Here is a 26,408-nt window from a genome sequence, read left to right as displayed (position 1 = left end):
AGTGGGTCTCCTGACGGTAGGAGATCACCACCGCCCATAAACATCTGCAACACCAGGGTATTTCAGAGCGTTGCAACCTAGAGCCTAAGATGGGATACGCAAGTGCCAGTTATTTCACCGGCTGTCTTCTGACGCCACGCCACGCGTATTCGATAGTTAAAAAAAGTCCAAAAATATGTCAGTTTTGCGACGTTTTTTTTTCATACCTGCTACACAGTATGGATGGGCGTAACAAAACCGACTCATAAAGTTTGTATGAAAAAATGGGGATGTGTATTATTTACCATATTTTCTCCAAAATTCCAAAAAAAAAGTACACTTTTTTTTTAAAACGCCCACCTAACCAATGAGCTTCTGTTTAATTTGACATCGTCTGTCTTTGTCTGTTACTTCGTGGACTACGTCCAGGGCCGGATTCAAGGTAATTTTCCACCGGAGAGGCGAGACGAGGATGAGCGAGAAGTTCCTATACAAACATGCCTAAGTATCGTGCGAGCTCGCGCCGGCTCGCGAGATACCAATAATAATATCTATGAACTAAAATAATTTCCTTGCTCACCCGCGACCTTACGATAGCTAAGCTTATGCAAAATATGCGTGTTCATGCAGTTCCTCCACCTCCACACTGTAAGAACACACACAAATCACACAAACCCATCTATCACCACCACCACACTACACTGACGCGTTTCGAACTCAACCAGAGCTCATCTTCAGAGTGACACAACCGTACACCATGCTACCAGTTGTTAGTTGTTGTTGTGGCAAAGTAACGCCTGATTCGATAAATAATATCTATTCCCGACCATGCTCGCCTCGTCTCGCGTCGCTGGTGGAAAATCATCTTTTAGTCGTGTCTTCGTTCGTTTAGGGTCGATAAATACGGGATCGTGCTTAACCGTGCTCTAAAATGAGGTTTTGAGCCAAAATGTACCAGATATTTTTGTGATATGTTTTAACTAAAGTTACTCACGATCTGATATTAGCTAGTAATTTAGGTTAGTCAACATTTGTTACCATTTGATTGACAAAATGATACCACGAAGAATGTGTAAGGTATTTCTTTAATAGGGAATATACATGGCACTCAAATTTTCTCTTCAATAATTTAACGCGATACAGAATGCCCTCAAAATCGTCAATATTCCTTTTCTGGTGAAAAATAAGGAAGATACGATCGAATTAATTTTAGTGTGGTATTTCTACGGTCGTCGTGGCATACGACGTTATAGACCACGTGGGATGTCTCTGTCTAATTGTCATTTTAAAACGTCATCATGTTTTTTAAAATACTTAAAAAAATCTTTCACGACTGAATTTGTCAAACAATATAGATATATTCCACCGGTTTCCCGCTACTCTCACGATGTCGTCAGTCCACCTGGTGGGAGGCCTGCCAACGCTTCGTCTTCCGGTTCGTGGTCGCCACTCGAGGACTCGGTGGATGCAAGTGGCGAGTTGTCATTCATTGTGGCGTTCTAAGGGGGAGGCCTTTGTCCAGCAGTGGACGTCTTCGGGCTGATGATGATGATGATGATGATAGATATATTTGAACAACTAAAAAAATACCTGCATATTCCCTATTAATTCATTTTTTATCCATCACTCTGGCTATTTGCTTGTGGTAGACTACGCAGACATAACCTAATTTAGTATTAAAAATCTTGCAAAACTTTATGTATAGGTACATAAGGTGAAGAGTTTGTTCAATTGTAAAATAAACCCCGTATTTTATTAAAAGGGTTTTTGTGAAATTGTGCTCATATCTCCATATTGTACAAGGATTAAGCTAAGTGTGTATAGATATTTATAGTTATTATTATACGTAAATGACGTAAAATCTTATTACTTACCATAACTTAAGTGTCATGCTCTTTTTGTTTAAATAAATGTTTTTGGATGGTTACAGGAAAACGAGGTTTCATTTATATCCATTTATTAAAATATTTATATATCTATGGAATGTCAACATTGACTTATATATATACGTGTTTTTTTTATTGTATAACTTAAGTATACTTATTAACAATGTCAGATCTAAGTTAAAATACTTAGGATAGTAATTCCAAGAAGGAATTCTTTGGTTATTTAGTTTAGGTACATTTGGCCGTTTTTTTATCAAACGTAGCAATTTTTTATACAATAATCTTATAATAGTTGGATAACTTTTTCATGTTTTTGAAAGTAACAGAAGAAGAGAAGACTACCTCATGCCGCCTAAATGTGCAATAGAATGTACGGTCAAGGACTTTAATTTACGAGCCATCATGGAACCTTTTCAACGGAAAGGTCATTACAATTTTCATCGTTAATTAATGCGATGTCACTATGACGTTTACTGTGAAATAGTTCCATGGTGATTGGTTTTTTGGAATCTTTTTGTATTTTTTATTTCAATTCCAAATTTTTACTTTTTTCTATTTTTATCTTATCTTATTTGATTGCTTAATAACGACATCTCTTGTCCGAGTGAGCGGTTAGTTCCAATGGAATGACGAAAGTTTCTCGATGAGGGCTACGGTATAGATGTCGCTAGCGTGACTGCTTAAGTGGCTAAAAATAAGAAACAAACAAGCCGAGATATGTGGTGCATAGGGGAAATTCGTGTCTGTGCCGTTGACCAACAGTGGTGTGGCGGTATAGCACGCGGTACGGAATACCGAGGACCTAGGTTCGATTCCCAGTGTTGGTCTTATTTTTCTGGTTTTTCTGTGCATCTATTTTTCAGTTTTTATTTTCAGTTCCATGGTTTTATGAATTAAAGTCCGTACCGTACTACACAACAAGGGCAAGGCAACAGAGTAAAAATAACAAAGTAAAAAATCTTTTGTTTGTCTATTATTTTGCACCACAGCAGTCAGACTTTATTCCCAAACCAATTAGATTAAAATTGCTCTGACATTTTTTTTATATTTATATGTAGAGTCTCAGGAGATTAAGTAGTAAGTTACCTCTAGTTAGTTACAGATTTTGAAAAATGATAGATTTCTTGGTCAGGAATATATATTTTTTACGAAAATGTGATTTCATATATCAATCGATATTTTTCACTAACTTTTCGTTAAGTCAATACATAAAACAGTTAAGGTAAAAATATGCAAAAGAAAAGTTCAAGTTCTAAAGAAAAGTACAGTCACCTGCATTAATGGGCCAATCAACTTTTTTACCCACACTAATCTGTCCGCGATATTTTTCAAACAATTGCAGATTTTTGTAAGTAAAAATATATAGTCGTATTAGATATTTATGCACGCTTTGCTGTGTCAGATATTAGTGCTGGTGACTACGACAGAGACATTGAACAAAAACAATGACTAGAAACAAACGCAGTACATAGATACAGAATCACTAATGAAATTTCATATTAAAAGATAATGCTTCTACTTAAAACAATAAAATCATGCATTCGTCATCGATATTACGACATAAATAAAAAAAACCTAATAAGTATGTCCAATACAATAATAATGTAAATAATTTGAAATTATAAGTAATTAAAAATACTTTTAATATTCGTTGTTTGAAGTTCCCAAACATACAAATAATTAAGGTCAATTCTACTTTTAATTATATTGTAAAATAAAACAAATAGTACACATCAGGAACGACGAGAAAGGTCAACCAATTTGATTCCTTGGCCACCGTGGAACCTTGTCCTACTAAATCATTTTATCTAATATACAAAATTCTCAGGTCAAAAATGTTTGTGACCAAACTCCTTCGTAACGGCTTGACCGATTTTTATGTTTTTTTTTTGTATAGGTATTCGGTAGATCTGAGAATAGGATGCAAACTATTTTTTATACCTCTACGCGGTCGGAGTCGCGGGCAACCGCTAGTTTTTCTATAATATTATTAATCAATGAGGTTGAATGTCATTATGACACGGTTCTGTGGTGGCCTCGGAATTGGTTGACTACACGTTCGATTCTGACCCCTCAATTTTATTTTACAGAACAAATAATTTACTACTGCAAAATAGTGAAAAAGGGTTAATTTCCGATGTGAATTATTTAGTTAGCGTCAAAGGAAGGGTTCCGCAGGCCAGCGGACCTTTTGAAGTGCACCGCGACCAAGTCCAGTATTCGGAAGACGATGTCTTTGTTCAACTGCTTGTGGCCGAAGCTCGAGGTCGAAAGCTTCACGGCTTGCGAAAGAGTTTCCTCTCCAAACACGTAGAGTACTGGAAGAGCATACTGAATTAGGGTCTCTACATACACCGTGTCGTACCATGACCGCAAAGGCACATTCATATTTATCTGTCGGGTTGCGTCGTGACGTATAGGTGGGGCCACATGCAGTCGCTCGACGCTGGAGGGAAAGAGAGAGAGAGAGAGAGAGAGAGGGTGAGTGAGTGAGTGAATGAGTGAGCGAGTGATTGAGTGAGTGAGAGAGAGAGAGGGGGATATAGGGAGAGAGAGGGAGGAGAGAGGAAGAGAAAGAGAGAGAACATAACAACACAACACGACAGACAAATGTGAATGCGGCTTAATACTAACGTGTCAGGTAAAAATATAGAATCGAAAAGTATGAGACTGCCCACTAGTACAGAGAGTACAGAGCACGTCACTTCGTTTGTTTTGTGGCGGTGAAGAGGTTAACATCAGGTGAACCGTCTGCTCGTTTGTCTGCTATTAAATAAAGAAAAATAAAGGAACTAGGTACTGCAAGTAATCCTAATTAGGATAACCAAATTGACAGTTCATTACACACAAATGTTGCCACAGTTACACCAGTGCTGTAATATCGATATTAAAATAAAAACTTAATATCGATGTTAAAATAAAACTCAATACGAAATGATAATAAAAGAAGGAAATATTTTATTTTAAGATTTGGAAAAAAAATTGAACATCGTGAAGGACGCCATCCGCCATTTTGTTTTATTGACATTTCATGTATATCATTTGACTTAACTGCCATCGGCTTGCTTGGAACTACTTCCGTTATTGTGAAATTTACGTTACGTTATTATTTGCTATTATCCTTTTTGTGGTTTTCAGGCCTAAAGTTATGAAAATAAAGTCCAAAAGTGACAAACATTTTCATTCCGCGTCCACACAAGGTTATATCGACAAATGTGTATCGACATATTCCAATGCCTATTTGGTCTGGTAACATTTTCAGTTGTCAATGTAGTTCGCCTAATTTTGGACTCGAGTATAAAATGCTGCCAAAACGAGAAGGTATGGCTCGCACTATAAAAAGCTAATAAGTGTTCCATTAGTCTATAAAAGATATTGCGATTATAATTTTACGATAATATCATTATATCGATAATATTATATATGTCGTAAGATAGGACTTAGAGAGCCGGGATCCGACCGTAACATGATCAATGTGGGCATAACAAGTGGGATTCGGGCAGAGAATGAAACTATTTTGAAGAACTAACAAAAGTCCACTAATTGTGGACAAGATAAAACCAAAACAATAACGACACTCGTTCACTGAAATCTAAGAAATGCAGCTATCATAACGATTCACAATAACTTAAGGAAAAGCCTAGCTAAATAATAAAGAAACGCGTAACAGTTCCTGAGACTGTCGACTCGGGCCAGACTTCTTTTACAAACTGACAATTGACGATCGCTTTTCCCGCGTCCAGATCTCAGGCTCTGTCAAGCGCGCCACGCATGGCAACACTGGCGTTTCGTAAGTGCTATAATGCCAATCCTTAATAAACCACACATAGTAATGACCATACAAGGACCATACTCATAATTCTACATATATAATTTAGGTAGAGTCGATAAGTGAGAAGGCACTATGACAGATCAAAAATGCTACGAAAATACGCATAGACAGAGCTACTACGAAATTCGAAGTTCGTATCGTACCGTCCCTCTCATACGGATGATACGACACGAGCTTCGATTTTCGTAGTAGCCCAGCTGATGATTACCTGGTACCCTGGCCATGATAGCGTGGCACGTCTCTTCAAGGTCATAGTTGCGCGTGCGGCGCGGCGCGGACGGCGCAGGCGCGGCCGCCATGTTTTCAAAGGCCGCGAACACTTGTACTCGCAGCCACGACGCCAGCTGCTCTAGCCACGCGTCTATGAGAGACTCGGCTACGTCTGTCGGTTTTTTAAATTTAGCTTGTAGGTAGTGCAAACCATTACTTGTACCATTACAGGGCAAAGGCTTCCCATTTTTTCTTCCACTCCTCTCTACTTTTGGTCAAATCTTGCCAGTCTGATTGGAAACTTGATTAGTGTTAACTGGCGGTTAGGTGTGATGCCGTCTCTATTTGTTTTGTTCGAATAGACGGAGACGGCATCTCATTTAACCGTCGTTTAACGCTAATCAGGGGATGGTGAAACAGCCCCTAAAGGATAAGGGAAACGCAACATGAATAGGTATATGAAACTACCGTGAGACTCGCCCATATTAAATATATTGACCCGGATAACTCACGTACCTTTACAGAGCGATGTTGTTAGTGTTGTGTGCTACCCTACATTTGACAGTTGTAATGATGATGAAAACGCGGGTAGTTGTGTGCCGGTGTCAGTTTCGTCGGGTAGTCGCGCGAGCAGAGCGGCGGCGTGTTGCAGCAGCCGCTGAGTCGCGTTGCTCCGAAGACGAAGGGCCACGGATTAGCCCGAAACATGTCGAGCTAAACTCGATTTAAGACGTGAGTTATCCGGGTCAATATATTTAATATGAATAGGTATGTTTGAATGTAGACACTTTAGTAAAGAAACGATTTTATTGTCAATTGTGATGAAAATGAGACTGAATATCAGAATGTGAACGGATATGAAAAAAATGTGCAAAAAGTGGAGTGGTAATGGATGCAAGAATTAGTATGTGAACGAGTATGAGAGTGGAAGTGAGTACGAGAATGAGTATGAGGATAAATATGAGAACGAGTATGAAACTTAGTATGAGTTTGAGAATGACTGGTATGAGAATAAGTATCACAGTGAAAATTAGTACGATTATTAAATTAATATAGTAATATCATTATATGTACCAGCCAGCAGTAGCGTGGCGAGGCGATGCGTGACGTGGCTGCGCGCGAGTCCGCTGGCGCTGGCCAATTGTGCAAGCGCCACGCCACCGCCGTACACGCAACACCAATCCTCTGTAAAACACATTTTTTTTAGTATATCGCATCCCTAGAATTCACATTTTATTATCCACTCATTTCAATTTATCGCAATTTCTTCGCAATTTGGGTTGGAACTTTTCAAATTGTCACGCCGTTTAATTTTTTCGGTTGGGTTGGGTTGGGTTTTCGGTTGGGTTTTGGGTTGGAGTTTGGGTCGAGTTGGGGTTGGGGAATACCTACAGCGAGCACCAGAACAGAAGCAGCTCAAAACACCCATGATTTTTCTCTCTCGCTCTCTCTCACAACGTACCAAAGTCCTCGGGCACGATGTCCTGCTTCCTGGGCGGCGGCATTATGTGTTCGAGCGAGTCCAACGCCGCGTCCACGTGAGTGAACGCGCGCCGGGAACCCACCAAGCGCGCCACCGCGCCGCCCACCTGATAATACGTTTTTTTTATAGGCTTTGTAAAGAAATAACAAGGAGGTTAGTAGATGTCACAAGGGACTGAAGAGCTGGCAGCTTGAAGATTTTTTTGTCAATCAATAAAAAAATACAAAAATGAACCGTGTCAAAGTATAAACTCTTGTCAGTTTGACACCAGTTTGTATGGGCGTGTACACGAAATATCGGGTCGGTATTTCCATATCGGTATTATCCGTGCCGGTAAATAGTGTCACCCGGGGGCCGTGACGTTACGCCGTGCTAAGAAGTGTCGCATGGTGTGAGGTTACGCGGAACTTTAACCGGCTATATCTTCATCATTTTTTTTGTTTAATTTACTAAAGAAAAAAAAAACGTGTCCAATATCTTCTTATCAGATTTTTAGGACAGGTAGCCCACTAGCTTAGCTATTTTTAGGACAGGTAGCCCACTAGCTTAGCTATTTTTAGGACAGGCAGCCACTAGCTTAGCTATTTTTAAGGACAGGTAGCCCACTAGCTTAGCTATTCTTAGGACAGGTAGCCCACTAGCTTAGCTATTTTTAGGACAGGCAGCCCACTAGCTTAGCTATTTTTAGGACAGGTAGCCCACTAGCTTAGCTATTTTTAGGACAGGTAGCCCACTAGCTTAGCTATTTTTAGGACAGGTAGCCCACTAGCTTAGCTATTTTTAGGACAGGTAGCCCACTAGCTTAGCTATTTTTAGGACAGGTAGCCCACTAGCTTAGCTATTTTTAGGACAGTTAGTCCACTAGCTTAGGACAGGTAGCAAACAATCCAAAGCACTGTGAAATTCATAAAATATTAACAAGCACAAAAGATAACAGAATTAACATTTACAAACAATTTAGTGTAGACGGAAGATGAAGATGAGATGTGATAGGATGTATGTTATATGTATGTACCTATAGCAGTGACACTACAAGTAACTCACGCTGAGTTCAATGGAGGTGCAGACATATGTCCACTCGCTGTTGGGGCGCGCGTCCTCCCCGCCCCCGCCGCCCCCGCCGCCCTCGCCGCCCTCCGCGCCCACCGCCGTCTTGATAGAGTTGAACACGCCCGTCACCGTGCGCTGAAACAGTCTGACGCACGCATATTAAATATAAAAGGTCAATAACGTAAAATCAAACTTACATAAATAGTTTCTTTGGAACACATCGTTCAAAATCAATACGAGTATAAGCCCTTTTTCAGACATAGTGCATGTATTGACCACATAAACATGCACAAATATTCGACCTTGCTGAACTTACGATATGGTACAAAATCTGAAGTCGTTAAAAATGTTATTCGTTTTTACATTAATCCCTCATTTTTTTGTCATCATCATCATCATCATCAGCCCGAAGACGTCCACTGCTGGACAAAGGCCTCCCCCTTAGAACGCCACAATGAACGACAACTCGCCACTTGCATCCACCGGTTTCCCGCTACTCTCACGATGTCGTCAGTCCACCTGGTGGGAGGCCTGCCAACGCTTCGTCTTCCGGTTCGTGGTCGTCACTCGAGGACTTTTCTCCCCCAACGGTTATCTGTTCTTCGAGCGATGTGGCCTGCCCATTGCCACTTCAATTTGCATATTTTTCCAGCTATGTCAGTGACTTTAGTTCTTCGACGAATTTCCGTATTCCGGATTCTATCGCGCAAAGAAACTCCAAGCATAGCTCTCTCCACAGCTCGTTGCGTGACTTTGAGCCTCTCTAAGAGGCCAACAGTCATTTTTTTGTAGCGTATCTAAATTAGCGGGGCCTGGAAAAGTGTTAAACGGATCATTTTGCAAAAATACATACACTCAACGTCTTCCGGTCGGTGATGCTACGATAGAACCAAATTTTTCTCTTATGCTGTATTTAGATTCAGTCGAAGTGAGCCGGAAACTGGGCAGGACGAGTATAAACACGATAATTCCCATGCCACTGTCATGGCCACTAGCGCTGCTCTGCGCTCCCCAAAAGAGTGTGAGAGAGAGAGTGTCGAAGTCAAAACAAGGGCAGCGCGAGCGGCAGTGCCTGTTTACATTACGTTCCGTCCGGTACTTATAAAATTCTATTATCTATGATAAATATTATCTACCATCTTCTACGACGAACGTTCTTGGAGATTCAATTTGTTTGTAGCATTCGAAGATGGCGAATGTAGACAATATCTAATTTTGCTATTTCTGTTTCTTTGGCTAGATGAAGTATAATTTTGATAGTGTTTTATGCGGCGATTAACCTTAACAGTGAACAGTGATCCCAAAACTCTATATTGCTCTCGTGTCTGACATTTTTTAGTGCGCAAGTGGTCTCCACGTGGTTTCTGGAATTTTACTATCAAACTCAAAGAGAGTTTACCTTGACACTGGCGAAATTGTCCTATTAATTAGGACAGAAAAGCCATATTTTAAAAGAGAAGAAGAAGACGAACGCTCTTTTGTTATTTTTTGTTTTTTTTTTTTTAGTATGTATCGCAAAAAGACAGCGTGGGCGCTGTAATTAATATTTATTTAGACGTAGCTGTATTCAATAATTATTTAGACGTTTGCTTACTTGTCAAGTCTCTGCATGTTGTTGGGTTGTCCCGGCGAAACGTTCCTCTCCAGATTCATGTCATATTCGTCTGTAAAAATATGTATGTCAAATTGGAAATTTTAAAGTAAGACAATATAATCTGAGCATTAGTACATTACGAGGGTAGCACTTCTGCGTTTTATATTGCAACATTCTTTACACTTAGGGGCTGTTTCACCATCCATTGATTAGTGTTAACTGACGGTTAAATGTGATGCCATCTCCGTCTATTCGAACAAAACAAATAGAGACGGCATCACATTTAACCGGCAGTTAACACAAATCAATGGATGGTGATATTGACAACGGTGATATTATTTAACGGAATATTTTCTAATCCCTCGGACTTTTTCTATGAAAAAATACTTTTATACATTGTGAATTATTTTCCTTCCAAGGCTCCATAGCCTTATAATCATTATCCATATAATCTTCGGCATTTTAACGCACAAAATAACACTTTAAAATACCACGCGCAAACAACGTAAACTTTGACAGCAATAGACAGAGGACATTTGAATTTAGTGTTACCAGTGTAAGAAATTAGTTCTATTGGTTTTCCGCAATATGGCGATGTTTTTTATAATTCTAGTGATCCTTTACAGGACTTATTGTAATGTGATATCGAACTCTCTCATAAGTGACAATACATAAAGTATCATGGTTATAAAAAAAAACTTGGTTGCAATTGGTTTTTTTTTTTTTTTTTTTATTCAACTGGATGGCAAACGAGCAAGTGGTTCTCCTGATGATAAGAGATCACCACCGCCCATAGACACTTGCAACACCAGGGGGATTGCAGATGCGTTGCCAACCTAGAGGCCTAAGATGGGATACCTCAAGTGCCAGTAATTTCACCGGCTGTCTTACTCTCCACGCCGAAACACAACAGTGCAAGCACTGCTGTTTCACGGCAGGATTAGCGAGCAAGATGGTGGTAGCAATCCGGGCGGACCTTGCACAAGGTCCTACCACCTGCAATGGTTAATCTGGCCCTTTGTAAGGTCTAGAACCACATGGTGAAACCTAACTGCAACGAAACTGGAAAGTAACTTTCGAGTTTCATTTTAGTTTATGCCGTAGACTCCTTCGAGAGACTGCACATGACGCGACCATTTTGAAACCGTTTGAAACTCGTTGCAAACCGCTTGCGTCGAAACCGGCACGCAGGAAATTCTTTCTTCGTTTGGCGTCTTTTTCGGTACAACAAAATGGCTGACGACGAATTACATCACATTGTGATACAATTTAGGTTGCATCATGTGTGGAAAACGATTGAAACGATTTCACCGTCTGTTTATTTATTTGGAGAACAAACAGAAATAAGTGTACAGAAGATGATACAAGTATTCTTAGTACTATGACTAAAACTAACATGCACTTACTCCCTAAACAGATCTCACTAAGGCACAAAACAGACAGGTACAGAAGTCAATCACATGTATGTAGGTACTTCACTTTTCATACCTACGCTCGGCGGTCGCTCTAGAGCTGTCAACTATGGCTTATGCACAAAAACTATCGTGGTAGTGGCACTCATATCTAGTTGTTTGATTTATTTAATGAAACTGGAAGAATGGAAATATAAATTAACTAGATGAAAACCCGGCTTCGCTCGGGTAAAATGTACTCATAATAACATGTTTAAAATTTTTTTTGCCAGTGTAAAGACTGTCGTACTTATCGAAAAATCTGACGTATATTCCCAGCCTTAATATTATCACAAACGTACATTCACAGCTAACCTACGTATCGGTTATTTCACTATTTTTTTATTTATAGTAGATATTTCTCTTAAATCTTATTTGCCCAAATAACTATGATGTCTCTGTCTCATAATCAAAGAAATTAGACCTAAAGGGCCCCATATACGGTACGATTCGTCTGTACGATCGATCTGATGAAAATCGACGAATCGTACCGTGTGTGGGGCCCTTAAGAGGTCACAATGGAGAACGAAATACGAACCTGTGACACGTGATGACGTGACACTAACGCCACCTTGATGTGATGACTTTGACATGTTTACTTCGCAACGCCATTATATACTTAGTAATTTATTCAAGTTTATATTGAAAATACTCGATAATCCGAATTTTCCGCCTACAAGTTGTCGACTCGGATTGACTAATTTTTTACGCTCTTCAATTTGATGTGCATTTCGTTCGAGTCTACCGTACCCCTTGACGAAATTATTAATATAGATAGATAATTACTAAAAGATTTTAATTTTAATGTCATTTATACCACTGGTAGCTTAGAAAACGACAATTCACCGTTTAATGTTGAATTTAAACAACCGTCCACTGAACAGTTATAATAACTTATTTTTTGTTGCTCCATTATTGCACAAAAAGTTTACAGACGCGTGTCTCAAGCGGATGGCACTCGCGCTCGCACTGGTTCCAACCGGTCCGAGATATCGTGTCCGTGAGCAGTGTCTATGTGTGCGTTGCTCGAGCGCACTTTGTATGTAGATTGATTTCTGTACCTATCTGTTTTGTGGTTCTGGGCGTAAGTGTTAGTTTGTTTACCAGCGAGCGTGGCGGTGTCTATGGGCCGCGAGGAGTGGTACCGCTGCGTGCGCCCGCGCGTCTCCTCCGCGCCCTCCCACCACACCTCCTCCCCCCTGACAACACAACGTAGCTAATTCAATGTTGAATATTAAATAATATCTTCTCCTCTCCCTCTCTCTCTCTTTCCCACTCACTTCCTCTCCCTTTCTCACTACACTCCATCCCCCCTCCCTCTCTCTCTCTGTCACTCTTTCACACTCACTCCCTCCTCCCCTCCCCCTCCCGCTCTCCACGGCGATGGGCACACACTAACTCCCTCTCTCTCACACCCACTCCCACCATCTCTCCCTTTCTCACTCAATCCAGCCGTACCGTTCGGGGCTGCGGCTAGTCTGTTGCAGAAGGTCCCGCAGTTTGGCGATGCTGGCTGACAGGTCGACGGGCTCCTCGTACTCGGGCTCCGGGGACTCCGGCGCCGCCGGCAGCGACGGCACGGGCTTCGGCTGCGTAGGCTGCGGCTGTGACAATAACAGACCAGCATACGATTACAATATTTGACGGGTCCATAACGACTCGCATACTTATTGGAAGTCCGAATGTAATGTTTGTCAGAACGATCGTTTGTCATAACTCTTTTTTCTCCGAATCCAATAATTGTTAAGAATTGTTATAAAACAAACCTAACCTAACCCAACCTATATAGTTTCTACAGAACGACTATTTAAAAAATTCTGAAAAAAAAAAAAAAAAAAAAAAAACTGGTTTTCAGCGGGAAAAAAATTATAAGAGAGAGAGAGAGAGAGAGAAACATTTATTTACACATATTCGATACACATAAAAATACATTAGATGGAAAAAAAACATCGAATGGTATAAAGTGGACCCCACTCAGCATAATGTTACGGCAAGCCGCAACGCTGTTTATGACATTATGACAAACGATGATTCGGAAAAACATTACAGTATGACTAGCGAAGAGTATGCGAACTTTGGCGCTCCCGTCAGAGACAATGTTTAGCGAAGAGAAAAATAAAGTCGGTTGAACATGGATTTATAATGATTTCTTGGAAAACATTTATATTTCTTGCAGCAGATCTACTTCACAGGCAAGTACCTATGTCTTTCTCTGTCTAATCTTGTTATTCAAACCTTAAATGTACCAATGATTTTTTTTTTTCAATTTAAAAAAGATGAATCAGAAGCGGTTATAACTAAAATACACGCTGATGCACTGGGTTGCGGCAAAAATTTGATCAAAAATATCTGAACATGCTTCTACGCCGTTAACAATAGAGTCGTGTTCAGGTTATTTATGATCAAATTTTTGCCGCAACCCAGTGCATCAGCGTGTATTTTAGTTATAACCGCTATAATAATCGATGCCTGTCGTTATGTTCAGACCGATTTAATATCAAATCATGTAATATGTACTAATACATTTGGAGGTTTTTATTATAATTATTTTATCTTTGTTTACGTTTATTTTACTATTTTTGATTAATAAAACATATAGCCGTGGTGGCCTAGTGGTTTGACCTATCGCCTCTCAAACAGAGGGTCGTGGGTTCAAACCCCGGCTCGCACCTCTGAGTTTTTCGAAATTCATGTGCGGAATTACATTTGATATTTACCACGAGCTTTGCGGTGAAGGAAAACATCGTGAGGAAACCTGCACAAACCTGCGAAGCAATTCAATGGTGCGTGTGAAGTTCCCAATCCGTACTGGGCCGCGTGGGAACTATGGCCCAAGCCTCTTGTTTCTGAGAGGAGGCCTGTGCCCAGCAGTGGGACGTATATAGGCTGGGATGAATGGAATTAATAAACATACTCACCACACTGTCCTGAGAAGCCACCCGCTGCTGCTTCACCAAAGTATGCACAGAGCTAACACCGTTGTCTTCTGCAAAAGAATACATTACAGGTACAAGTAGTGCATATATAATTGTTTATCCCTTTCGAACCCAGCCGATACAATTGTGCGGGTGAATTACATTTGAATTGACATGGATTGTACATAAGGTTCCCCTGTCATGTGTCTCTTACATTTAAATTTTGAACTTGACATGTATTGTACATAAAGTCCATTTTCGTAACTCTTTTCATACTCGGCTGGGTTCCAAAGGCTAAAAAATCGCGCGACATCGCGACAGCCCTAACCAAAAATAAAATTCTCATATGTATAGTAGTGCCACCAGACTTGAGGTCACGCACGCAAGTGTACTTTCATGTAATGCCAATGCCAATGACAGCGGCATTTTGACATTCATTTCATTCATTCTCCTTTTACACAATCAGTTCTTTGTGTAGCTGTGTGTCATTCACTTCATCTCTCACGGCACTACCTATATTTCCTGCTGATGATATTTGCTTGATGGATGGTCAAACCTTTTTGTATAACCGACGACATTACAGGCTCTCTCGTCTCGATGGGGAGCGGCTTGCTACGCGACATCCCCCCCGCGCCATCTGGGGGGGAGTTACGCTCGCTCTTGTCCTTTGCGTGAGACGGGGACTTGTCCTGAAAGCGGTCCAGACAACAAATAAACATACAAGCAGGGTTGCCATCCGTCCAGTGGCCTTATTTGTCTAAAATTGGAATCACAATCATGTTCACCACTTCTTTCTATCACTCGGTATGAGACGAAGATAGAAAGCGATGGTGTACGCGATCACGAGTGCCCGTGCATAAGGCAATATCTACTTGTCTCAGCATGTCGCACACGAAAAGTATTTGAAAAAAAAACGAATCAAAGGTTTTCATGAATTTCGTCCTGGTTTCCAGATTTTAGAAATGGCAAACTATACAAGGCGTCCTCAAAAATTACCTGAATAATTCAGCAGACGGTATGATTGGTGTGTGAAACCGAAAAATCTGGAAGTGTGTTTGTTTGTTTGTTGATACTCTTTATTGTACTGTACAAAAAGGAAAAACAAAAAGGTTACATAAATAAAAGTAAAGTGTAAAAGTACAAAGGCGGACTTATTCCTGCAGGATCTCTGCAGTCAACCTTTGAGTGGTAGAGGAGCAATCAAAACAAGGATCGACAAATAGAGCAAAACATACGAATAAATATGAATGCATATGGAAGTAAACTGGAAGCTGGATAATAAAATAACAAATACAAAATAACTGTTGCCCAACTGCCTGCCTGTTAAAAAAAATACAAAATAATAATAATGATTGTTGCAGAATTCGTTTATCACTATCCCGTGGGAACTATGCAATAGGTAACAAATAAACAGACTTACAAACCTTCGCATTTCTAATATTAGTAGGAACCCTTTCGACTGCCATAATTTAGTAAGTCATAATGTAACGTTTGTCATAATTATTGTTAGTCATAATTTTATTGACGCAGCACGGATTGCTGAGGACCTGGGTTCGATTCCCAGCGCTGGTCTCTTTTTCAGATTTTTCTATGCATCCATGTCTCAGTTTGTATTTTCGATATGGTTTCACGGGATACCCGTAAAAGTAACAAATTTGGAGTTGAAATAAAAAATACAAAAAGACTCCAAAAAACCAATCATAATAAAATATGTATACCATGGAGTCGTCGCTGAGGCCGGTGAACCGTAGTCCTTTCTTCAGGCCCGCTATCCCGAAGTCCAGCAAACCCTCCATCATCCCTGCCGCTTCATCCTGCATCAAACCTTCAGTCACATGGCTATGTCGAAATATAGTACAGTATTATATATTTTTTCAGCAGTACATTTCTAAAATCTGTCTGTTTCAGTCTAAAATCTAGTAGCAAGGTGAACGGTTGTGCTGCACTGAAGATGAGCTCTGGTTGCGTTCGAAACGCGTCAGTGTGGTGGTGGTGGTGGTTTGTGTGATTTAGAATAGAATAGAAGTAGTAGATTGTACAACAAGAGCATAAAACGAGCCATTTTACCCAAGACGTTCATATAGCCACCCGAGCTGGTACGGCGAGGGTGGATAGACACGTCGAAGGGAAAATGGGTTTAATGCTCGAGTTTTACACTCTACTTTTCACTTCGATGGCGAGACAATGTACCTGTCTACCTTTTTTTGCTCACGCATTACTATTATAATTATATTTTTTTAGTTTTGTTGATCTATTTTGATTGATTTTTAGTTTTATATAAATTAAAAAATATTTAAAAAATAGTAAATTCTTCTTTTTTTATGGCTGTTTACACCTGATTGCCTTGGTCTTGACGAAGATTTTACTTTATGCACTAGAGCATAAAAAGTCATTTTATGTCGCCTAGACCCAGCATAAACACGAACTTTACGAGCATGAGAAGTGAAAATATTTATTTTTGAACAACTACGAGTACAATAATACAGTTAAACAAAACAATAAACATATACATATGTAGTTGATACAAAAAAAGGACACCCCTCAGCATGTGTCATGGCACGCGGTGCCACGACGCTGATTTTCAGTGGGTCCTCACAGTGTGGAGGTGGAGGAACTGCATGAACACACATTTCTTGCATAAACGTAGCTATCATAAGATCACGGGTGAGCAAAGTAACTGTTTTAGTCCAGCAGTACATTTGTTCAACGAAATTTAAGAGTTCGCGTCAGGCGGGATTCGAGCCCGTATCACCTGGATAAGCCTAAAAAGCCGTGGTGGCCGAGTGGTTTGTCCTATGGCCTCTCAAGCAGAGGATCGTGGGTTCAAACCCCGGCTCGCACCTCTAAGTTTTTCGAAATTCATGTGCGAAATTACATTTGAAATTTACCCCGAGCTTTACGGTGAAGGAAAACATTGTGGGGAAACCTGCGCAAACCTGCGAAGCAATTCAATGGTGTGTAAAGTCCCCAATCCGCACTGGGCCCGCGTGGGAACTACGGCCTAAGCCCTCTCATTCCGAGAGGAGGCCTGTGCCCAGCAGTGGGACGTATATAGGCCGGGATGATGGATGATAATCACCTGGATATACGCTTCAAGTGTGCTAACCAACTGCAACACGGGGCTCCCGAATAACGTACCCGAAAAAATATTGGAGAAAAAAAACTATTTTGTTACTCCCAGGCTAAGAAACAGTGCCATCTAGTATTTAAACGGAATTTTAAGCTATTCATTCATATTGTGAGTCCATATAATATGGCCCTTGTGTATATTTAACAAACAAAACGTATTGCTGGTAAAAACAAATAATTTTAGTACAGTCACCAGCACCAATATCTCACACAGAGAGCGTGCATAAATATCTGATACGACTCTGTTTCTAAGGCCGGAAGGACGTGTCAGATGTTTTTGCACGCTCCGCTGTGGCAGATATTAATGCTGGTGACAATACTGTAGTAAACACATCGTGCAATAAGATCGGGTTTAGAGCGGCTATTAAAAAAAAGGTCTTTTTTTTTTTAATCACACTACAAACCCCGCTTAACTTGACACTAATCAACACGCATGCACATGCTAAACATACATCGTATGTTATATGTCATACAACATCAAACATACTAGAGCAGTCGAAAATTGAACTGCGCTGGATCCACGCTAGTACAACAGAAGAAACACAGAATAGCAAAAAAAAAAGAAGTATCACAAGTCCGATCTACCAGCGAAACCAGTGTCGTAAAATTCAGACACACATTAGAAACACATCGCGAAATCGATGAGTGTGGTAGAAAATATTAATCAACCCAAATCAATCAGCCCAAATTAAGTTTTATCGTTTTTGTTCCTTTACCTTAAAAACTAAAAAAAAAATGTTGACCTACAGAGTGGACCAAAGAAATACACATAGATACATACGCTCCACAAATATAACGCTTCTTAGGGCACTCGGGTGAAAATACACACAGACAGCCAAACAGTTCAGACAGCAATTAAAAAGACGAAAAAATGCGGTGTATTATACTTGGTTTGGATACGTATTTAACTAAATGTAAACAAAACAACGTCAATTGGTGTCTTAAATATTGAAATTCCCCCATTAAAATATCTAAACATTAATATTTCTGTATTTCAATACCCTACTATCGCCCAAAGTCCTTCATAAAGGACTTATCAGTCATTTGACATTGAACTCTCTCAGTAGTAACATAAAGTTTCATGTTCATAAAACGAAAATTTTACTTGGGCGTTCTAGTCTAGTTTGGATTACAATGATAGATAAGTAAAATGTTTAAAATCCTTGAATGTACCAAGTGTGAATGCTGAATTGAAAATACAAACTGAAATATAGATGCACAGAAAAACCAGAAAAATAAGACCAGCACTGGGAATCGAACCCAGGTCCTCGGTATTCCGTACCGCGTGCTATACTGCTACACCACTGATGGTCAACGGTACACACGAATTTCCCCTATGCACACCATATCTCAGCTTGTTTGTTTCTTATTTAGCCACTTAAGCAGTGACGCTAGCGACATCTATACCGTAGCCCTCATCGAGAACCTTTTTCGGCACTCCATTGGAACTAACCGCTCACCCGGACAAGAGATGTCGTTACTAAGCAATCAAATTAAGATTTCTGAAATCTTTTTTTATTTTTTATTTCTATTCCAAATTTTTACTTTTACGGTCATCCCGTAAAACCTAAATTGAAAATACAAACTGAAATATAGATGCACAGAAAAACCAGAAAAATAAGACCAGCACTGGGAATCGAACCCAGGTCCTCGGTGAATGCTGAAGTTTGCTTACATTTAGTTAAATACCTATCGAAACCAAGTTTTTATAGAAATAGATTGAAAATTAAAATGCGGCGTTGCAAGAGTCAACTCAGAGTTGGTCGCTGGCCCGGACCGAATGTGTGTGACGATACCGTTGAATTCGTAGGTTTTTTTTTTCCTTTGGCTATGTCTATAGATTGAGCCAGCGTCATGTCGATTTATTGGGTAAAAATACAGAAACGAAGGAGAAAAGCATTTTTAAAATGGAAATCAGTTGCTATTCCTCAAAAGAAAAAAGGAAACAAAAAAGCCACAACAAAGCAGGAAAAAAAAGGGATGGTTGGTCAGCTAAGTAAGTACCGAAGTAATAAAGAGTTATTCTTAGCAGGATACATTGATGTAAGACATTCGTAGTTTCATGTGTCGGCAAGTGTAGTTGTGTTTTGTAATATTTGTAATACTGCTCAGCGGCCGGACTGTACTACACGGTGATAGAGTCTGGCTAATGAAAGATGAATCTGCAAAACCGCGGCAAATTCAAAAAAATTTGCAAATGGTGTCACCATAGAATAAGTAATAGTACTACAAGCACAGAAGCTTCTCTGCCGTATAAAAGTGATGGTAGACATAAGAATCGTGCCTACTTTATCCTTCTCTGTCTATCGCATTCCTATTGGACCATGAGTAATTATTTAACGATATGTTAAACACGAATATTTTTGAGAAAAAGTGAATCTTAGGATTATGATTGGTTTTTTGGAGTCTTTTTGTATTTTTTATTTCAACTCCAAATTTGTTACTTTTACGGGTATCCCCCGTACGGCACGGGCACGGGTAGTGCTGCTGCTTAAGTAGCAAAGTAGAAATAAGCAACCTGAGATATGTATGCATAGGAAAAATTCGTGTCTAGCTTCCTGTCCAGCGGTGGTGTATAGCACGCAGCACGGATTGCTGAGGACCTGGGTTCGATTCTGGTGTCTTGGTGTGCATCTGATGTCTCAGTTTGTATTTGCGATAGTGAAGGTAGGAATCACAGCACAGTTGTGTTGACCAGTTCTAAAAGGGTATAGTATCAAAATATTTAGCCATGCTACTAACATACAAAATCGTAACCCATCTAAACAGACAGACAGACAGACAGACATGGTAAATTATAAGGGTTCCGTTTTTGCCATTTTGGCTACGGAACCCTAAAACAAGTACTAAAAAAAAAATAACACAAAATGTTGTGGTTTGCGTAGCTACTGTTCACAAATATCATTGAGCTGTCCGTACTCGCGATTTGGATACCGGGACTATCAATGCTAAAATATGTAATTCGTGCACGGAAAACCATATCTATACATAAAATATACGTAACCATATCCGTGGATATTTGCGAGAAAAAATACAATCATAATCCTTTTAACATCGTTGAGGGCCCGGCACACCACCCGCTACTAAAAAAAGCATAGAGAAGCGACAGAACGTGCTCGGACTAACATTTGGGGCAAGTGAACGGGGGGGGACCTGTAGGCCTCCTATCTTGGTCTTGGCCGAGTGCACGGTGCTCTGGAAATCCTTCAGAAGCTCTGCTGGCTTGGGACTATGTTCTTTCTTCACGGGACTGCCTTTGGGCGGACTTTCCGCTTCCAGCTCCAGGGCTTCTTCTTCACCTGGATTAATGAGAGATTTTAAGGAACAGGTCGATTTACAAGTACTAGAAAGCTGTAATTTGACACGAATAGTGCTAAAAAAAATAAAAATTAAGTATTTTAATAGGAAATAGCAGCCTAAGCTACGGTATAAAATATCCCTAAACTTGGAAGATTCCGTTAATTCCGTACACAATACGAAATCCTTAGAAAAATATTACTCGATTTTTTCGTGATGGCTACGGAACCCTATCTTGGGCGTGTCCGACACACTCTTGGCCGGGTTTTTGTTCACTTTACATCACTAGGCGTGTGTACTGACCGAACCACAGCTGCTGCTGGGGCCGGTCCGCGTCGGGCTCCGCGTCGGCCCCCCAGAGGCGGCCCAGCGCCATCTCGCCGTCCAGGCTCGCCAGCAGATCCTGGCCGAGGCTGATGCACTGGAGATCCATGTCTGTTTCCCACGTCTTGACGCTGCCTGCGGGAGAGAGGAGTAGCGAGGTTTGATTAATTTAAAATTAAATCATTTATTCTGCATAGCAAGCTGTAATGGGTATTATAATAAATACTTTCCCATGTTCAGGAGGCAAAACTCTTTCGATTCCTGTAGTAATTTGTTTGTTAAAAAAATGAAATCTTGTCAATTTTTAAGCTAGTTGCCAACTCCGTCCACTAAAGAGGAGCGAAGATTTTACAAAATTCTATTGGTACATTTTTATCTTAAGTACTCACCGCTCCGCTTCAGTGGACAGGCACCCTTATCTATAATCTCATCTCGGTTTATGTACGTCCTGCAGGGCACAGGCCTCCTCTCAGAATGAGAATCTATTCTTTATCCAAGCCAAGCCAAAAATTTAGACAAGCATGCTCCATCTTACTCGACATCATCGCGTGCCATCAGTAGGGCTACAACAAAATTCGAAAATCGAAGTTCGTATCGTACCGTCCCTCTCACTCTCGCATGAAATAATATTAGCGTCAGCGGGACGGTAGGATAAGAACTTCGATTTTCGAATTTCGTAGTAGCCCTACAGGCGTCATTGTGGTTTAGCGTAAGTCTATTTTTAACCCCCGACGCAAAAAGAGAGTTTATTTATTTAAGATTGGTTTTTTGGAATCTTTTTGTATTTTTTATTTCAATTCCAAATTTTTACTTTTACTTTTTTTTTTTCTTTTTTTTACTTTTTTTTTTTTTTAATTTATTTATTTATTAATTTATAAGTCATGTTCATTACATTAGGTGACATATTATTAAATAGTAGGTACACGACACCCTGTTAGGGTATAAAAATGATAATCCTTAAAACTATTTTACTCCAATAATTCATTATATATCTACGGATTAGAGGAGTGATGTCATTAAAATAGTAATGCTATTATAGGTCACAAGAATTTATTGTGAATTTTCGTAACTTAATTAGATTGAAATTTAAATGAAATTTAATTTTAATAATGTTCAATGTCAAATTATTATTTTCAATATTATTATTAATGTCATCATTCAACTATTTCGTATTTCTTAAAAGTAGTGTAACAATTAAAATTTTCTTATGAACTACTAGGGGTTTGACCGCTATGTGTGTCTGTCTGTGGCACCGTAGCTCTTAAGCGGGTGGACCGATTTGAATGCGGTTTGTTTTCATTTGAAAGCAGGTTTTCTAGCGATGGTTCTTAGATTCCGTTCATCAAAATCAGTTCAGCCGTTTTTGTGATATTGAACTTTGAAGTGACAAAGTCGGGGGTTTTCCTACTTTTTGTTTATTTTAAATAACATACCCTCAATGATCCTGTCATAGATCTTGACCTCGTGCCGGCCCCGGCGCCCGCGCCGCTGCCGCAGTACCGGCGCATGCGCGTCCGTCGCGTGGGTCGCCTCTTCTATGCTCTCGATTATTTCGCCGTTGGCAACACTCTGGGGTTTTGTGATCTCTTCATTGATGTCTGAAAGACGAAACGGTATGAAAATGTGATATGGTATGAGTATTTATGTTTATCCGTGTGTATGTCTATTTGCAGTTTTTGTGGTAACCAATCAATGAGGGTTTCTGCGACACGCAAGTTTTTTAGGGTTCCGTAGTTAACTAGGAACCCTTACCACTAACACTAGAAAGCTGTAATTTGGCATGAATGTACATACATATCAGTCACGCCGACAGTGGTCAAATAAAAAAAACGATTTTTCTATTCAGTTCTGTTTGAGAAAAATTCAACTTTAAAATCGAGCGGTCCCCTCTCCCTCTAAAATCTAAACTATTGGGTGGAAAAAAAATAAAAATTTCCGGATTTATATGGAAATTTATAACGGCTAAGATTGCTTGAGAATTATTAGTAGTTTAAAAGTTAGACCAAAACTTGGAAGATTCCGTACACAATACGAAATCCTTAGAAAAACATTACTTGAGTTTTTCATAATGGCTACGGAACCCTATCTTGGTCGTGTCCGCCACGCTTTTGGCCGGTTTTATTAATATGGCTTTCACCTTTGCTGTCTTAGCAAGATGTATTTTGCCAATGGCGATGTAGACACACTAGGTACAGTCACCAGCATTAATATCTGCCCACAGCGGAGCGTGCAAAAATATCTGACACGTCTTTCCCGGCCTTAGGAATAGAGTCGTATCAGATATTTATGCACGCTTGTTGTGTCAGATATTGGTGCTGGTGACTGTAGTACACGCATGAGGAGACTGTTTGGTTTATATAATTTTGATTTTGGGAGAGGAACAGACAGGAGATCTAAAAGAAACCATGTATAATTATACTGACATGACAGTAACTTAAGATGATGTTTACGTGATGTAAGTTTTTTTTTTAATAGAGGAAAATGGTAGACAGACTGCTAACAGTTGGTGCTGGTATTGTGTGGCCCATTTGAGATTTGTGCCAAATTTGCGAATGGTTTAAAGCCGTGTCGAGACTTGCGAGAAAAATCGTGCAAGTTGCATTACATTGGGACGCGGTAAAGCCAACGAGTTTGTAGTGAAAGAAAGAAAGAAAGAAAGAAAAGTTTATTTTGGCTCCAAAAATGTACCACCTAAAACTAAGACTAGAACTAGCACTAAAACTATGTTACTAGGTGACACAGCAGGATACCAAAAAGGGTCTCCACTCAGCATGTGTTGCCGCACATTATGTGCAGTAACGCTGGTGATGGTGGTGGTAGTGGGCAATCAAGCGCCGCAATGTAATGCAAGTCTCAACTCGGCTTAATAACGCGCCGATCGCAAGCAAGATTATCACGCCGACCTCTCGCCTAACGCCATCTAGCGATAAATGATACGTACGCCTGTCAAGAAACCGTCTTTAGCAAAGTTCTTATCATTAACAAACCTCTTTGCAGTATAGGCGCCGTAGTATTAGTAACAAGAGTTGACAGAGCAGATTCGATTGTTGTCTCACTCTTTTCCTCCTTCTCCTTTTCAACTACCTCTGTCTCGACTTTCGGTGCATCTTCTACATTACTCTCGTTCTCATTCAAAATTATACTCAATAATTTATCATTTAACCAAACGGGATCCGCCAAAGTGCTATCAATGAAACTATCAAGTTTCTTAGATAAAATTCTAACGAGTAATTCGGAATGCGGTGTGTCCCAAAGCTCCATGGCACAGCTCCTTAAGATGATACGTAGTATGTTAGTGCAGTGTTCCGCGGAACCCAGTTTGTTTTTCTCGTCGGACACAGGATGGGTTTTCTTGTATAATGTCTCAATGGGTGTTGAAGGTGATTTCTCATGACGTTTCACAGCTTTACCATACTCTCTGAGATGGCTCGTCAATATCGAGCATGTGTCTATGAATACTTCTTTTGTCTCTATCTTGTCACATATCTAGAAAAAAAATTACACATAAATAAACGAATATGGTTTATAATACATTGTTATAGACTATTATTTAAATTATTTGTCTGGATGTTTTGCTATGAATGAAATATAATATGAAACTGAAAGCATTGTAGGATCGGGGTGATCTGAACCACATCAGGTGCCAGAATCAGAAAATCAGCATATGACTATCAAAAGTTGTCTATTTTCAATTTCTCAGTAGTCCACTTATTAAAAAAAATCTTGATGCTATTTCAACACAAAAAATAAGTAATACTGTCAGTGGCGTAGCTAGGTAACCTAGGGCCCTGGGGCAAATAAAAAAATGGAGCCCACTGCTATCAAAACTGGTAAGGTTTTTTGAAGTAAAATCATTATATATACAAATACTTTAAAAATGCTAAGCAACTTTATCATCAGCTATAAAGCAGAATTTCGAGGGCCCCCTGAGCTTGAGGGCCCCGGGGCACTGCCCCGCCTAGCCCCTTGGTAGCTACGCCACTGAATACTGTGTTTAAATATATACAAAACCTTGTGGTAAAGGTGATAAAAAGTCGGATATTCTTTGTTGTTGGATCCAATAGAAAGTTTTGATGTAGTTACAAAATTATGATTTTTTCCTCACAAGATTTCGCAAGGTTTTCCTGACATCAAGAAATTTTTGATGTTTTATGCAGTTTATGCTTTATGATCTCGTCTTTGGTGTTAATAATATCTTGACAAAACTGATTTCTTGTCAATTTCGTGACGGGACAACTTTTTGAGAAATACTCATATACACCTTTTTGCCAATAGTAAGGCTTTTTCCATGCCCCCAGGAGCCCATAGTGTCTAACACTCGGGCACCTGCGATGGTACAAAGAAGAAGAGTGACAGAAAGAAGTGGTGAACAAAAATATGATTCCGAGTGAACTAGACAACAAAGCCCATGGTTTCACTGCCTTTGCACCCCCCAAGTAACGACAGCCCTGACAGTCACTGTTCCAAGGAACTTTAACAGGCTTCATGCAACGTTTTAAACTTCCGTGATTCTCACTCATAGTCAAAATACCACAAACGGGTAGAACTCGCGCTGCTAGGCAGACTTGACACCCCACACTTCAGTCTACTCGTGACCACGGCAACTGTAACATTGCCGAAACGTCGAGGTAAATATTACTTGTGTAATAATAGCGTGATATGTCCCGTTTTTGGTATTTTGACTATAAGCTTCATGCAGTCCTCATTCATAATATAAACAATACCTTAAAAGTTTTCCCAATAATTTGATCCAACATTTGCTTGCAAGCAAACGGAAATCCAATCTCCTGCGAAATATATGGCACGTACCACGATGAAACCAGTTTCCGCTCGAGAACAGTTGATATCACGCTCAGCTCGTTCGTGTCATATTCCTTCCCTTCATCTGATTCACGACTTTTTACCTTTTTCTCAGAATGCGGCAATAATCGTTTTAAAAAGTAAAAATGGGGGTAATCCTTCAATAAGCCCTCTAAATCATACTTCAAAGGCTTGTTCATGTGCAATAACCACTGTATAAACTTAAAACTAAAGGATACGGCTAAAATAAACACTAAAATAATATACAACGGGAACCATATTCCAGTTATAGGCGATATATTCGTCACATAATTGAGAATTATACAAAAAAAACAGCCACCACATGAAATAATAGTCACACACTCCAACAAATTCCTTTTAAGCAACATTTTCATTTATAATAGAACATTTCCTGATAAGTAGAGCGAGCGGAGAAACTGGTTTGTTATTGATTTTTA

The 26,408-nt window shown here is 39.8% G+C and overlaps 1 protein-coding gene across 4 annotated transcripts; it reads right to left on the bottom strand.

Moving 5' to 3' along the window:
• Positions 1–1,919: 1,919 nt before the first annotated feature.
• On the bottom strand, positions 1,920–26,408 carry LOC141435558 (uncharacterized). 4 transcript variants are annotated; one of them, XM_074098272.1, is made up of 16 exons: positions 25,875–26,408; positions 24,138–24,636; positions 22,584–22,748; positions 21,130–21,285; positions 20,656–20,828; positions 16,119–16,214; positions 14,957–15,089; positions 14,404–14,471; positions 12,944–13,089; positions 12,590–12,684; positions 10,035–10,104; positions 8,435–8,585; positions 7,370–7,496; positions 6,982–7,092; positions 5,906–6,079; positions 1,920–4,183 (listed from the first exon to the last, which is right to left on the bottom strand). In XM_074098272.1, exons 1-16 carry the CDS (start codon positions 26,343–26,345, stop codon positions 4,014–4,016), a joined length of 2,805 nt encoding a protein of 934 aa, XP_073954373.1. In that variant the 5' UTR covers positions 26,346–26,408; the 3' UTR covers positions 1,920–4,013. The 4 variants fall into 4 exon arrangements, with proteins under 4 accessions (XP_073954373.1, XP_073954374.1, XP_073954375.1 ...); XM_074098273.1 differs by having other exon boundaries at positions 12,944–13,083; XM_074098274.1 differs by having other exon boundaries at positions 20,683–20,828.

This window comes from Choristoneura fumiferana, chromosome 15 (genome assembly GCF_025370935.1).
Source record: "Choristoneura fumiferana chromosome 15, NRCan_CFum_1, whole genome shotgun sequence".
Lineage (NCBI taxonomy): Eukaryota > Metazoa > Arthropoda > Insecta > Lepidoptera > Tortricidae > Choristoneura > Choristoneura fumiferana.
This window is presented reverse-complemented; position numbering and strand designations above follow the sequence as displayed.